General features: G+C 29.6%; 1 protein-coding gene across 2 annotated transcripts in view; it reads right to left on the bottom strand.

Annotated features, from left to right (window-relative positions):
* Window positions 1–5,440: 5,440 nt before the first annotated feature.
* The window catches only part of LOC149878196 (uncharacterized), a 44,409-nt gene continuing 32,342 nt past the window's right edge, over window positions 5,441–17,507 (bottom strand). The window contains exons 2-6 of one of the 2 annotated variants that reach the window (XM_090072808.1): window positions 16,401–16,885; window positions 11,390–11,644; window positions 9,002–10,195; window positions 8,665–8,691; window positions 5,441–6,347 (exon numbers count right to left, since the gene is read on the bottom strand). In XM_090072808.1, the coding sequence (XP_089928934.1) occupies window positions 5,773–6,347; window positions 8,665–8,691; window positions 9,002–10,195; window positions 11,390–11,644; window positions 16,401–16,842 (2,493 nt within the window). In that variant the 5' untranslated portion in view covers window positions 16,843–16,885 and the 3' untranslated portion in view covers window positions 5,441–5,772. The remainder of the gene's footprint in view (window positions 6,348–8,664; window positions 8,692–9,001; window positions 10,196–11,389; window positions 11,645–16,400; window positions 16,886–17,507) is intronic. The other variant, XM_090072809.1, reaches the window with a different exon arrangement.

Genomic DNA, 17,507 nt, shown 5'->3' with positions numbered 1-17,507 from the left:
CATTCTTACTCAAACTATCATTAAACCTCATCCTTTCCTAACCAAGCACTCCCGATGCCGTCAACCTTGATCCCAACCTTCCATACACCCTTTCACATAAACCTAGAGCCCAAACCTTCCTAATCCTTTATCCATCACACTACAAACAACATTAAAAAATGTTTTATATATAATTAAAAAAACGCTGCCCTCACAATATCATTGCAATTAACAAACTTGCTCCGTTAAAAATGTTCATAAATTGAATATACAAATTATTAAAAGGGCTTTTGTAAAAAAAAAGAAAAGGTTAGAGCAGAACTTTAACATTATATTATATCACTCCCTTGAACATAAAACACTTATTGTTTTTTGTCAAGATTAACCCAAATGCTTTAAAAGACCATTTCTTGAATATCAACATGTTTCGGAAAAATAAGGTCAAACATTAAAAAAAGGAAACATACAGCTTAAAAAAAAAAATTAAAAAAGCATTCATGATTAAAAAGCTGTAATGAAACAATTTGTTCAACAAATGTTCAGCATTGTACGCTGGATATGTTTTGAAGACAGTTCCCTCATCATTCCAATCTTACTTATTGGTAGCGCAACTTCTGTCGTAATGTTTTTGCAGCTAGCGTAGACTTAGTTGTGCTTTTCCTTATGCAAAACTATGGTAAATCCATCAACACATTTATTGTCCTACAGATGACTCGGGAAGTTTTAAAACAGATCTAAAAACTTTAAATACGAGACAACTGCCATAAAGTATAATTAAGTTCCGTGGTAAAACAAATTCCCATTCATTTTTTAGAATTATTTTGTTTGAAAATTATTAAAAAACATCACGGGAAAATTCATAACTTTCTACATCATTAAATAAAACAACGAAAAGTTCAACTTTTCAAATTTTCAAATTAGTTTTTCATTTTTGCATAAAAAAACTTATTTACATTATTCATAATCCATACAGTTAACTGAACTTGAATAATATTTTAACATATAAATGTACGACGTGATACTTTTTAATTGGAGGATTCTATTCACAACCCAGTTGCTGAACTTAATAAATTCATTAAGCATTAAGTGCAAACAAAATCAGCTTTAAATAATTACTTTCTCCATCAATTTTCGAGCTGCGTAAATTCTCTTAGGAAAATTTTGAAATTTTTTACTTTGGATTTTTATTTTTATCAATTATTCCACTCAGACTAATTAAACACAGCTTATTGAATTTGGCTTTATATAGCCCATATATGGAATTCTTCAAGTCTTAAAATTAATCACCCTGATAAAATGAAAACTCATTAATGAAGACAGTAAGTAAAACGGAATGCTTCAATTCATTCTTGGAATTGTTTCCACATAAATCCAGAACCTGTATAATGAAAGTTACCTATGAACTGAATTATTTGAAACAATTATAAGCGAGTAATACCTCTTTCAAAAAATATTATTTAAAAGGTAAATGTAATAAATAATAGATTCTACAATGAAAAACACCATTTGATTGATGCAAATCCTGATGAGAAAGCGAACTTTTTAGAGGAATACATACATACATACATACATACATACATACATACATACATACATACATACATACATACATACATACATACATACATACATACATACATACATACATATATACATACATACATACATACATACATACATACATACATACATACATACATACATACATACATACATACATACATACATACATACATACATACATACATACATGCATACATACATTTATACATACATACATTCTACATACATACATGCATACATGCATACATGCATACATGCATACATGCATACATACATACATGCATACATGCATACATGCATACATGCATACATGCATACATGCATACATGCATACATGCATACATGCATACATGCATACATGCATACATGCATACATGCATACATGCATACATGCATACATGCATACATGCATACATGCATACATGCATACATGCATACATGCATACACGCATACATGCATACACGCATACATGCATACACGCATACATGCATACACGCATACATGCATACACGCATACATGCATACACGCATACATGCATACATGCATACATGGATACATGCATACATGCATACATGCATACATGCATGCATGCATACATATATATACACACATATATATATATATATATACACACATATATATATATATACATATATATATATATATATATATATATATATATATATATATATATATATATATATATATATATATATATATATATATATATAAATGTGGTTGCATAATTAACCATAGTTGTCAATTTTGTATATGGAGCAGAGATAAACACGAAGATTTATTCTAAAAGATAATCTATGCATATTTTTATAACTTGACCAATTGACGTTGAAAATACTATTTTATTAAAGATCTATCAAGTTGTAGCTTTATCATTTAAAGATTGTTTGAACTTTTTAAACCAAATATATGCATATTGAATATCTTTTTGAGTCGAAGTTGGTTCTAATCTAAGCCTTCCGAAAAAATTTTATGGTCCTCTTTTATCCAGTATACCATGCTGTAAATAACCTTTAATGTACATAAAGTAAAATAAAATTTCAGACATTAGTTAATATTGGGTAATTTCTTACACCGTGCAATACTTGGTATTGGAGAAGCATAGCGAAACAATGGTTTAAAAGAGTCGCACATCTTAACAGATGCTTTCACTGAATAATTTTTCATATTTCCTTTGATAAATTATCAACAGTTAAATGCATTTCATGCAAAAAATTTTTAAATGCATATACAAACGTATTTGAATCTAATCCTCTTTCCTCACTTAAACTCTGGTCAAAATCGTATTTCGGGGTTTACAAAAGATCAGTTTTTAAGGTGGTATATGTAATTGACTGGGAAAAATTATTTCATTTTAATATAAAACGTAATTATTTTTCCCAGACAAATATCGTTGGAAAGGACTTTTAGTCTACTTTTTAAAAATCATATGTAAAATTTAAAAAATGTCACATGAATTTCAAACTTTGACAATTTTTCCAAAGATTAAGTCCAAAATTACTAAATTTCAACTTTACTGGAGTTTTAAAACATTTTATCTAACATTGTATCGCTCATTTTTTGCAGATATTATCTCTAATATGTCTCTAATTAAAATCTCAAATAAACTAACCCGCCTTCGTCCGATTTTTTCCGCCATTTTGAATTTTATACAATAGTATTTGTCAATGTTTCAAGTAATTAATAATTTCAATGTACCTGAAAAATTAAATGTACTACCTGCTTTTATATAAAATATCACTATATCAAGCCTTAGACCGCAGTACCTTTCTTAAAATGCAGTACGCCAGCGGAGACATCTACGTCTAAGAAATATGGACGGTCAAGAGAAAGACTTTGAACTGTTACATAACGACAACAACTAACAAAATGTCACAAAAACGAAAAAGAAAGTGATTTTAAAATATTTTTTTGTGATGAAAAGTGCAGAAATTAAAGAACAATTGGATGTTGAAAACAAGGAGTTTTTAAATTAAGTATTGATTAGCAGTTGGGGTTCTATGGAAGCAGTTAGGTTTTAGATGGAAGTTCCAGTCAATCAGTCAATTAAAGAATGTGAGGAAGTTGTTCTTAGAACAAAAGCAAACGTAGAAATGAAAAAGACAAAAATAATTTAAATAATTCCAACAAGAAGTCGATTGTAAAAATAAGGTCAACAAGGGGTCGATTGTAAAAATAGGTCAATTTCAAAATTTGGTGCTAAATTTATGAGGAACTAAAGTAGTTAAAAGGTTTTAAATTTTGCTAAGAAAATGTCAACATACATGCTTTCAAAAAATATCAAAAACTCGCTGATTTAACAACCTTTTGATTTTTTTCCGCGTAGTTTTATAGGACTTCCCCAGGGTGACATCGGTTTACTGCATTTTTCCAACGGTGCCATTGATTTACTGCATTATCCACTCTCATGGTAAATAATGAAGTTAACTGAAGTGAACAAAGATTCCGATTTCATACTCATTCACCGAATTGAATCTCTAAACTATTTAAAGCTTGTTTTTTACTACACTAATCATTACTTTGAAAACTTAAAACTATTTGGGAGATACTGAAAAGCAAAACTTCACAGTGTGAGGAGGGTAGCGTGAGAAATTTTAGAAGTCTTCTTTAAATTTTACTTGGTTCAAATTTATAACATACACAAGCGAAGAAAAGTGCGAGAAAATCGAAACATCATGTGAACACACACATGTTCAAACGGATGTAAAACAAATCAGTCACACCATTAAAGTTTAAAACAGTTTTCACAATAGCGACCAGAAACTCAATTGTACCTACACTGATAAATGGAAATAGTTCAATTAGTAAGGCAAGCGACAATTCTGTAATTATTTTATGATTTTTACAATAAAATGGAGACCAGAAACAATCGCTTATCAAAAGATAACTAGTAAAGCCTGTTTAAGAGAGTCAAAACTAAGAGGACGAAATAAGAACACAAACAAACTTAAATATATTCATGGTTTATGCTAGAACAACGCTAAATTAAAAGATTTTAAAGATTTAAGAAACATCTGAGAACATATATAAAACAACGGTTGAGAAAATCTTACAAATTTTTTCTAGAGAATTTTGGTGAGAATTTTTAGAGAAAAATTTAATAGGAAGATTTTATGATTAAAAAAAACACCGGTAGATTTAAAGCTATTTCTTCATTGCAGATTTTAAAATCAATATCCATTCAAACTGATTTTGAGTATGCAATCCTCAACAGTTCTGACACAGTAGTGTGTTTAATGGTGCGACATTGTTAAATTTTTGATGCAATTTTGCGAATTATTTATTGAAGGCCCTTATTATTGAAGGCAACATAATTATTGGTGGTTCTTCTGGACATCGCAAAGATAAACAAGGATTATATTTTTCTGCCAATTGATTTGCAAGTCTTCTTAACTCAGCTGCAGTAACCCCAAAAAAGGTAGCGCAGTGTTGGATGATGAGATATCTGGATATAAGTTTATTCTATATATATAAGCATAGCAGCCGAGAGAAATTTCGGGCCCTGGGGATGTTTTCTTAACGGGCCCTCATTATGATCAATTATATACCCAGGACCACTAGAAGCGTGCTCTGGTCACTGAAAATTAAAAATGAAAATTAATTAAATCTTTTAAAAGTCAAAACTACTTAAATCTTTTAAAAGTTATTTAAAAAAATTATTTGTACACACACGGGGCTCCGGGAATCTTCCCCGTCCACCCTCCCCTCTCGGCGGCCATGTATACAAGTATATTCTATATATCTATATTGAATAGATATTAGTTTATATTGTGCAATACATTACGCCGAACAATACTTGATATTGGAGTTGCATAACAAAATATGTTTTACAAGCGTCGATTAGCTTAACAGATGCTTTCACGGAATAATTTTTCATATTTCCTTTAATAAATTTTCAACAGGTAAATGTATTTAACGCATAAAAGTATATAATGCATTTACAAACATATTTGAATCTAATCCTCTTTCCTCACTTAAATTCTTTTTCTAAATTAAAAATCAATTTTTCATCTTTACAACCAACTTTTTAAATAAACTTTGAAACATTTCAAAACTGTTTATACAATCCTAGGCACAAAAAAATTTTCAAGTTTTTTAATCATAATATTTAGCAATACAAAGACATGGTTTATCAACGAATTAACTAAATTCGAACTATTTTTTTATATTCGATACATCAGCAGAAGCTTGGAACGTAATCTTAAACTTATTATGAGCTAGATTGAGATGCTTTATTCACAAATGATTCAAATTCCTTAATGCTGTTAATTCTTTCATCACAGTAGCGGACTTTCAACTTCCTAATATTTGTGTATGTGCTAATTTTATCATACATACATTTGATGAATGCAATTTTCCTGGTAATGTGAAGACGCAACTTTTTGCACTGCTTAATCCATGGATAAAAGCATTCAAAGTCCGCCTTTGTGACGTTGCTATCTATAAATATCCACAAGAGTTTAAAATCATTACTTGGTTCCCACCCTTCGATCTTCACCAGGGTTTTAAAGATGACCCAAGAAACGTTTGTTGAACACTTTTTGATTAACTCTATTTCATCCGATGATAAACGAACTTTCTTAACACACAAATACTTTAACTTCATTTTTTCTTCAAAGAAGTTATTGAAGAAATACTTTTGTTGAACGGTTTTCCATGGTTCGCTTTCATCTGATATAAGAAGCAGCCACTCTCGACGTTTCATCACTCTTTTCATTTTATTGGAGATGGTAGCTTGTGCTTCGTAAAAGCATTCAATGAAAAACTCTTTTTCCTCGTTTTCACCTGAAAAAGGTCACATTTTGGGGAAGAAAAATTTTATTATTCATTTCTATTCAAATTTTTGGGTTATATAAAACAAGAAGTCGTAATTATATGTAAGTTGTAGCAAAATAATACAAATAAGTATTGTTAATAATCATTTAATAGTATTTTATTGATCAAACAAAAAAAAAAAAACATTTACAATAAACAAAAGAAAAATTTATAAACCCATCTAAAGAAAGAAAAAAAAAGATGATTCTTTACAAACGATTGAAATCACTCAACCAATAAAAATGCTAACAACTTTCTACCAACCAATAGTTTAAAAAATAAACAACCTTAGTATTTGTTAAGAATCTAAATTTTCAACTTGATGAAATTTTAACTTTATTTTAACTTTGTTGTAGTTGAACTATTTAAAATTTAACCATTTGATATATTTGTATCACTTTAAGGATTTTGTGAAAAAAAAAAATTTTTTACAAACCTTTAGCCTACTTGAAATGGAAACTATTTTTCCAAGGAAATGGAGACGCTGCCTCTTAAATTAAGTTTGAGAGAGACTTAGACAATTAAAAGAGCGATAAAAAGACATCTTCATTGTAAAAGTTTTCATATAGCATTTTTTCAGAAACACCTTGGTTTTTTCTGTTTTTACTATAGAAATTGTAAATCTTTATGACAACTGGTAATAAAGATTTTATTTTATCAAATTCTGAATACTTTAATTAATATCTTTATTGTTTTTATGCTACTTCTTTATACAAAAGTGTTTTATAGAAAGTTGCGAAAATGAGACTCAATTTAAAAACCATTCGAAAAATTTATTGAAATCTCCATGTACTCTTTATTTACCATGTATTTGAAGTCTTATAAAATGATATACTATTTTTGGTAATCATACTTGAGTTTTAGAGCTTCTTTTCGAAATATATTCTCCCTATTACTTATATTTTAATGAAGCATTTATATTTATAAAATTATGTTTTTAAATATCACTTTTGAAGGTTGAGTAGAAAATGCTAATTAGGAATACATCTTCCATTCTCCAAATTAGTTAAACCAAACCAATTATATCTTCTCTTTGAGACAACTGTGAAAAATTCTCTTCATCAACTGTAAAAAACTTGTTTTGACTCTAACTTATTTAAAACTCTCGAGGTGGAGATTCAGTATCATAAATTAGATTGCTACTATCGATAATCAGAAACTCTTAAAATAAAATTAATTGCAAATCATTCTCAATTGAATATCGCTATTCTAAATTATTCTAAATTGAATATCGCTATTCACAAAAGTCATCTGTTACAAATCCTCATAAATCTTTATTTTGCGGAATGTTATGGTCTCTCTGGAAATTCAAAAAGCAACCTGTTAGTAATTCAACTTAGCTTAATGTATATAAAGTTTGTCAGATTTTTTGTCCTGACATCTTTTTGATGTACTTGCATTCACAAACCAGTTTCATCATTTTCTAGATCTACTTGAGGCTTGTAACCGTTTGCTCGGCTCAAACTTTACATCTTCTACAATATTTGCCTTCAGTCGAAATTTTTAAAGCAATATTCTTCTCTTTTTATTTTCTCTTTTTTACATCATTTGTTTTTTTTTTTGTTGCATTAAACAATGACAAACACCTCACAAGACCCAACTTCTAATTGTTTACTTGAAGAGCTTAAAGTTTAATGGCGTTAAATTTGAATTGTTTATATTGAGTCAAACTTATAGACCCCAATGTTAGAAGTTTACCATAAAATACTTTTGACATCTTCTATTATAGCTATTGATGTAAACAATCTGTTTGATAATAATTTAAATTACATGATTATTTTCTCGCCTCCTTTATCTCAACATATAAATGTTACAAAGACATCTTTAATAACATTCATAATTGAACTATTAAACCCAAGATAGTTTAAAATTGTTTTAAATGATTTCTTTTTATATTCTCTTATCTCATACAATTAATCTAAGAGTAAATCTAAAATCTAAAGAGTTTCACATAATCTTATGTCTAATCAAACAATAGTTCTAATGATTCATTCAAATCAGTTGGCACTCTACTTTTAATAAAAATGTAGCTTTACCTTAAAGTTAGGATTTTATTTTTCTAAATAGCTTAAATTAAGTTTGAATGATTTTTCGTTTTATTGTTATATCTCAGAGTTAATCTACAGATGAAACGCACAAAATTGAGTCAAGAAATCTTATATCAAACCTCACAATGATTTTAATGATTCGTTGGAATCAATAGCAATTCTACTTTAATAAAAATACAGTTTTACCTTAAAGTTAGGATTTTATAACATGCAACAAGATAAATGTAAAAGTTACATACCGAAAAGCGCCTTCTTTGGAAGAGATTCTAAATATATCATGTCAAAAGAAAAACATGAAAAAATTTAGTTTAATCTGAGTATGGAATATATGTAACACAAACTCAATAAATATCATAAAAATAGTGATGTTTTGTAATAATAACTTAACAACAAAGAATGAAGATATTTAAAAAAATACAGTATAAAGTGAGGAAACGTTTGTCTTTGATTTTGCTTTAAAATTGTCAAACGTTCGGTGAAGTTTCCTACCATCAAATTTCACCACGCAAAAAGATCATCTTATAAATTTTAAATCTTGAAAAGATTTTTAGCCGATCTTTTAACAATTACACTTACCGCAAATGATGTTGAGCAACTGTTTCTTTTTTTCTTCGTTTGAAACCTTCGTTAAGGATTGAAAATTGTCTCCCAAACCTTCATTAAATTTATCTTTTGAATTCATTATGCCGCAGATCATTGGCAGACAAACGCGTAAGTTTTTGTTTCCTGTAATTTCCTTAGGACTTAACTGAATGCATGCATGAATAGAAGCACAAAAAATCAAAAAGGAGAAGTGAGAAAGCTGATTACCAAAGAATGCTTCAAGCTGCTTGTAATCAATTTCTTTAAAATCTTTCAAGTTTGGTATTTCAGAATAAGGAAAGCTGGCTTTGCCTTGATCCAAAACCTGATAAACTAGTTCATAAATTTGTGATAAATACTGCTTCACATTAATCACTGGTTTATTGTGTTTGTTAACATGAGTTTGCAGAAAGTATAAAAAAATGTCACGGTGAAATACAGTCAAGCTGTTAAAAGAATATTTGCTATCCATTGAAGGTGAATTAAAAACTTCACACACTTTTTCTAAACAAAATGGTACAGATACTATAGCTTTGAAAAAGTCAGAGGCGTTAAGATAATCGTTTATCTTTTCCTTTTGATTATTTATTACGTTGTTTTCAATATATTTTCTTATCTCATCATCATTAAGACCTGTTACATAAAATGAGGCAATTTGCGGTGGTTCCTTTTCCTTTTTGAGTATAACTTTGACTTCATCTTTAAACAATTTTATTGCTCTAAATCTACCTGCAACAATACATTTGTTGTTCGGATTTTTCAACGCTTCTGCTACTGCGTTGATAAAAGGGGACTCTTTCGAGCAAACATTCAACCCATCGATTATAAACAACTTTGAAATGTCAGAAAAGTTATTCCATTCTTCTGAAATTTTGGTGTCTAATTTTTGAACTTGTTCATCAATGCTAGTATCATAATTTAATTGGTCAAACTTTAAATAAAACACCAAATGTATATTGCTCCATAAAGATTCATTTGCCCAATTTAACAGGCACATTTTAAGAAGGCTTGTTTTCCCAATACCTGTTATGCCAGAAATCAAGAGCAATTTAGTTTTCATTTGAAATTCTTTCTCAAAACCCTTATCATTGGACTTCTCTGTATTAAAAACGTTCAGATTTAAAAAATAATTTTCCTGCATCTTCTTGTACTTTTTAAAATAATATTTCTTGAGTGTTACGCGTTTATCTGAAAGCAAATACATGCGAAAATATAATGATATCTGATTGGTTCATAAAATATTTTTTCCAAATTATGCATGCATAAATACATTCATGCTTGCATTCATACATGGACACATACATAAATGCATGCATTAATGCATAAAGTCATACGTACATGTATGCATAAATACATACATATTTTGGATTCTTACGTTAATTTTTGTAAATGTTTTTTTCAAAAAATTTCTCTTTTTAAAACTAAGAAATTGTTTTTTTTCTTGATTAAAGTTAACCTAATGAATATCACAAATAGACTAAAAAAGCTCTGAGAAGCAACCAAAACATATGGGAAAAGTTTATAAGGATGGGAGAAAAATCGTTTGTATCTTGTTTTAGAAATCTTTATAGGAGCAGCACACATCTTCTTCATCAAGAAAACTACATAAGAATTGAGTAGGCTCAAAGATAAAAGAGTTAAGCTCGTCGTACAGCACTTGGAGAAACAAAGTTGGATGAAATGCTGAACTTTTAATCCTTTTCAACTTCTCAAAAAATAATTAAAGGGTTTTTTTTGAAGTTCTAGTGGATTTCTATTGTCTGACTTATCAGGTTAGAAGTTTCCTACTTAAGGTAGATCTACCAAAATCATACGACCTAATGAAAGAAAACCTTTAAATGGGAAAATTTGTTGTGAATTGAGGTCCAACGCCTAAAAGCAGTAAAAGTATAAATGACATAAAGTTCTGACTTGCATTCTACTGAGGTTTGCGACACAAATAAAAATCAACTTTGCAACTTTTAAATAACTTTAATAGCTGTTTGGGAGAAAGAGGTGGGGCGGGGTAGGAACAACAAGAAGGAAGGGGAATCGAAATGGAGAAAGTGAGGAAAAGGTGGAAGTGGAAAAAAAGCTACGCTTTCTCAGGTTTTACCATTTCGATAAACAAGAATTATTTTAAATAACTTTCTTGATATATTTTTTTGAAGATAAATATTCTTCTACAATTTAGATATAACTTGAAAAGAAGCTTTTAGTTCAACATTTTAAAAGGAGTTGAATTGAGTTTAATCTTAGCGTATATTTTTGATAAAGAAGACATTGATTTTTCTTCAATATTTGATTCAGATCTTTATAATGCAAATAAAAATTTTTTTCAGAAAAGGAAATAATCATTTCAAAGAAAATACATACACGAAAATTGAAAAATTGATACCTTACCAAGACCTAATTTATGAATGACATCGTTTCTTTGCAAATCTGTCAGAGATTTTTCAATTAATTCCATATAGTCATATGGATGAGACTGGTGGAGTTTATCCAGAAAGCCGCTCATTTTACTTTTCACATCTTTCAAATCGTTTTCAAGGAAATCAATGATTGCGTCAACACCACTAAAACCTGTGCCACGTGCAAATCTTTTCCAATCCAATGAAACATTTTCTACAAGTATTCTTTTTGTTGCGTCAGGAAAACCTAAATTAAGACTTTGTAACTCAAAAATTATAAATGTTAATAAAGATGCCTTCGTAACTTAAAACAAGTAAATATATATTTATATATATGACTTGAATGTTGACATCTTGTATAAGAGTGTATATTATATAGATAAGAAAACATCAAATAACACGAATACTCTAAATATAAATAATAATCTATTACATGAAATTTTCACTGGATTATGGTTACCAGCATCATCAGCTCTTAAAATTATTTTCGATACTTAATTGCTGTCTGACATCAATATTTAGTTTTTTCAATTAACAACAAATAAAAATAATTTTTCAAGCTGATGATACTGGCAACAATAATCCATCAAAAATTTCTTATAATAAATATTTATCTGTATTTAGAGAATTCGTATTATTATAACGTTTTCTTATTTATAAATATATGTGTTTGTGTGTGTGTGTGTGTGTGCGTGTGCGTGTGCGTGCATGCGTGTGTGTGTGTTACTGAAAAAAGAAAACTCAATTTTAAATACATGTAATCTTAACTTCCATGAAACCCTTAACACCATTTGGAGGTATGACAAATTTTTAAATTTTGTAATGTTCTAATCTCCTATATGAAGCTTGTTTCTTATTCCAAAATAAGTTTTAAAGTAAATGGGTTTCTTTATTAGTAAATTTAAGCAGAGAACTAGCCAGCTAGTTCATCGCATAAATTATGAATAAATACGTCGTTTAGTAAAACATAGCAAATTACTTCGCGTGTCATTCACATAAATAATGTTGGTGGTGTATATGAATGCAAAAACATCGCATCATGATGGATTAATTGTCTGTCTCAACGTGTAGGCCAAAACACCAAAAATTCTGTTATTAATATTCAAAATAATAGAAAGGCCGTAGCCAGAGTTCGGCCTCACATAACCAGTGGCGGATTAGCCACTAGGCACACTATGCACGTGCCTAGGGGTCCCGGTGTAGAAGGGGCTCCAAAATTTAAAAAAATCAAAAAATGTTTTTGTAAATATTTGATTTTTATTTAACAAATATCTTTTGATTTTGCATTTATTCAATCAAGAAACGAGTATTAATTTAAAATTTTATTTTGAAACAAATGAGTGTAAAGTTTAATTTTAAAAACAAATACTACTAAAAATTTTTGTATAAACCAAGCGCATGAAAGGGTTAATATTAAGATAAATGAAGTCGTTTCGTTTGTTTACTTAACCAATAAGTTATAATTTAAACTTTATTAGTAAAAAGAAAAACAGGTAAGGAAAACTAGCGTTTAATTTAAATGAAAAGCAAAATTTAATTGTTTACTTAATTGGATTTTAGCACCATGAAAAGGCAATATTTAAGCGGAGCTGAAAAAAGAAAATTACATGAAAGAAGATGAAGGAAGTTGCGAAAGGACAAATGTAATTGCTAGGATTTAATGACAAACCATCGACATCAACTTCAACATCTTCAATGCTACCAGAATTAAATTGTGGTAGTAATGATACTGATATGCAGGAGGCGACAAATGCAAATGCAATGCTAATGGACGAAGGGAATTTTAATGCATTGGAAGAAGAGTTTATTCCTATTCCTATTGAATCTAATTGTAATTTTAACTACGACACTTTTAGTAATGATCCTCCAACTGAAAATCCTCTGAGGAACTAATATCTTATTTAGTCGAGAAAGAATATATCCCACAAAATGTGGAATTTGACATTGCAGAATATATAAATTCTACTGTGCAGGTAATCGGAAATACAAAGAGTTTTCTTTCAAAATCAATGTTTAAACGTAAAATGATAAACGGCGAAGAAGTAGATTGTAATTGGTTATTTATTTCTCCAAAGACCATATTATTGTATTGTGGCGTTTGCAAATTATTTTCTCCTACATCAACTGAAATGTTAATAACGGGATTAAATGATTGGAAAAACGCGGCATCGCGATTGTTATCACATGAAAATAGTCATTTACATTCTCGTTCCTTTCAGAGTTGGTGTACTCGATCAAAAAAGCAAGGTTTAGATTTTTGTAAATTATATGAATCTCAATGTGACTTTTGGAAAAAAGTTTTGCAAAGAATTATAGATGTTATTTTATTTTTGTGCAAACGAGGTCTGAGCTCTGAGAGGACAAAATGAAATTATCGGTTCTGTTAATAATGGCAATTATTTAGGTACGTTGGAGTTGTTGGCAAAGTATGATGCTTTCCTTGCAAGTCATATAGAAAAATTTAGAAATTGTAGTTGCGGAAAGGTATCGTACTTTTCATCAACAATTTGTGATGAATTTGTTCTTTTGGTTGGCAAATATATTACCGAAATGATTTTAAAAGAGGTCAAAAAATCGAAATATTTCGGTATAATAGTAGATTCTACTCGACGTACAACATGTAGATCAACTTTCATTTATAATACGCCATGTAAATCCAGCCACCTTTAAAATATTTAAACGTTTCCTAAAATTTATACCAATTAAAAGTCACAAAGGTAGTAGCTTAGTTAAAACTGTGATAGATTATTTATCTGAATGCAAACTTGACATAAATGACTGTCGTTCTCAAAGTTACGATAACGCTGCTAACATGTCCGGCAAGTATAACGGACTTCAAGTAAAAATTAAACAAATTAACAGTCTTGCCAAATGCGTTCCTTGCAGCGCACTTTCCTTAAATTTTGTAGGACACACCGTAGCAATATATGTTCCGAAGCCGTGTCGTTTTTTGGAATAGTAGAAAAGTTGTACAGCTTTTTTGCTAATTCTACCTATCGGTGAAATCTAATGAACAAAGAAATAACTAATTCCAAAAATGATCATGAACTTGTGACCTCCCGTTCTTAAATCGCTTTCTGAAACACGCTCGTCATCTAGGCATGATGCTATAAAAGCCTTAAAACAACACCATATACAAATTCTGAAAAGCTAATATTGCAGAAGACAATGAACAAAACACTGATACTATTAATGAGTCAAAAAAAATTACGTGAAAATTACTAGAACTTGAAACATGCATTTTGTGCTTATTTTGGAATGATATATTGGAACGAATAAAAAGGGTGAGTGTAATACTTCAAAAAGAAAGACTCACATTGAATCTAGTTGTTGATCATATAAAAAGGTTGACAGAATACTTGAAAACAGTTCGAGAAAATTTTACGTATAATGAAGGTGAAGCTCGCCAAATGTTAGCAAAAATTTAAAGAACAATTAAATCTTGATGAATTTGAAATCAAAATTACAAAAGAGAACAACGGCGACTTGTTAAGCAAAAGCTACTTCCGGGGAAAAGAAAAATACTTATATATAGTTTATGAATAATTTGTTTTTCTGTGTGTAATTGTAAGCCTACTCTTTACCTCTGTTTGAAAATAAAGTATAATATTTACCAATTTTCTTTTTTTATTTTTAAAATTTTTAAATGAGTAGTGATAGTGGGTAGAACAAAAGAAATTGGATGTATTGTATATAAGGGGGGGGGGGGGGGATGCCCAAAGCATAAAGTGCCTAGAGGCCCCAGAAACCCTTAATCCGGCATTGCACACAACTATAGTAACTGCAAATTTTTTCAACCGACAACATGTTACAATGATTAGTCAATCCCTGATCAAAACCAATGAGACAGGTGGGCGTTAAAAGAAACCTCTGAAATAACATGATTTACGTTTACAGTTAACCAATCGCATCAATCTTTGGATTACCTTTAACCACAATACCTAGTGAAAACAATCTAAAAATGTTGAGCATCTACACTAGTTTGAAATAATAATTTACGCAATAAAGTACTTGTTTTGTTTTAATACTTATCTTTTCATAATTATCTAAGAGCAAATATGGTATTACAATAAAATATGGTGCTACCCTACATAGCAATAAAATAATGTATTATCCTAATATAATGATAAAATATGGTGTTATTCTAACATAACAACAAAACATGGTGTAATCTCAACCGCAATGTTAACGCTAGAGAGTTTTTCTTCACAAATGTAAAACTATTATCATGATTCAAACGCTCTCTTTATTCCACTTTACTTAAGTAATTCCGTACCAGCTTTTTATTAAACTCAAAGCAAACTTCTTATAAAGCAAAGACGCTTGGTTTTCAAAAGTTTTCCACTCCGTAAACCTTTCACTATTTCAACTAGAGCCAAAAATGAAAAAATTAATGTGAAAGAATGGAGAACTTCTCGATTACGAAAAACTACAAGTTCATGCTAAATCTATCCATAAAAGAAATCTGCATATGCACTGAGCTCTTATCACATGAAAACCCTAAACTCAAGTTTTTCATGTTCGAAATACTGGATATAAATAGAGCATTGAAGTTAATGAAAGCGAAAGGATAGCTGTTACTCAAAACTTAAATTTACAAAACAAAATTTAAATTGAAGTTGAGTTTAATCAAAAGGAAAGAATTAAAAAGAAAAATTGATTTTAAAGGAAATAGTTGGAATCTTCTTTAAACGTTAGCCAAAGATTTGATTTAAAAAATGATCGAATGGTTTATTCCAACCGTGCGCACACAAAACTCTTTATTTGAATGGCTTACGAAAAAAGTGCACTTTGAAAAATGAAAATTGTCACAGCCAACACTTACCTATTTTTTAAGCAAGTGGATAATTTACAAACCTCATTGAAATTATCCCCTTTTCGCTGTGAAACTCTATATGCTAGTTAATAAAAAAACTACATTAACTCGGCATAAACTAAAAAAAAAAATTGTTTTTTAAGAAAAAATTCGACTTTATTTAAACTGTGATCAAAACTAAACTTACCTTTCAGACGATCTTTCGAAGTTCCATTTCCGATACATTTCTCTATTGCAATCATAATTTTCGTCATGTTTTTTTCTTTATCTTGAAACAATTCATAACATATCTCCCCTGCAATGTATAAGCGCAATTCTGAACATTCCGCAGGGTAGTAGTTTTCCACCTTTATAGGCATGATTTTTTTCTTGATGTTATGAGCATGTCTGTATTCAGCAGTACAATTATGTGACTTCTCATACTTTTCTGAAATCAGGAGTAAAATAAGTTCGGAGTTCGCAATAGCTTTTGCTGTTTCCGCTCCTATGTTACCCTGAATATTATTTTCATCCCTCCAAACTGCATAGCCTCTATCAGTCAGAGCCTTGTACAAGTCCTCTGCGTAACTTTTACCTGTATCCCAATTATAGGTTATCATTACATCCCATTTTTCATTTATCTCAGCCATTTTGAATAAACAGCAATTATAACCATATGTTATTTATACCAATCTAGGTAAATTAAAATAAATTAAAGATTGTTTATTTCAGTTGGTAAAAAACTATATACGTAACTGAAAGTTGTTGAGTTTAAAAAATATCTAAACAATAAACATTGATATTTCATCATTAAACTCTCAGTATTCGTTTCTAAAATGTGTTTTGGATACCTAACAAGAGCATTATTGAAAAAGTGTGAGTTTTAAAAATGAATATGTTTGAAATGGGATTTCAATAAGAATAGAACTGTTTAAAACTAAAGGAATTAGAATGAAAGGTATTCACAAGCGCTTCTGGCAAACTTTTAGTGCTGATATTGCTTATTTTGAGGTTTTTATAGCAGATATCAAGCAATTAGCAGACACTACAAGTTAATTTGCGTCAACAAGAAAAAGATGATGCATAGAGCGCTGACATCAAAATGACTCTCCTAGTTTAGTTGGGCTGTCAGCCCTTAGAAATTGAGAGAGCAACATTTGCCACCTATTAGGCAATTGCTTTACCATTTCCCTTACTCCAGCAGCATTACATAACAGCAGTCATTTTTTAAGTTATTGATAATGTCATCCACAATCAAATTCAACGCTAAATGTGGGTAAGGCAAAAATTTAGCCAAAAAAAAAATTTAGCTTTT

This window comes from Hydra viridissima, unplaced genomic scaffold, assembly GCF_058129835.1.
Source record: "Hydra viridissima isolate aposymbiotic clone 2 unplaced genomic scaffold, HvirCarnegie_v1 scaffold_15, whole genome shotgun sequence".
NCBI lineage: Eukaryota > Metazoa > Cnidaria > Hydrozoa > Anthoathecata > Hydridae > Hydra > Hydra viridissima.
This window is presented reverse-complemented; position numbering and strand designations above follow the sequence as displayed.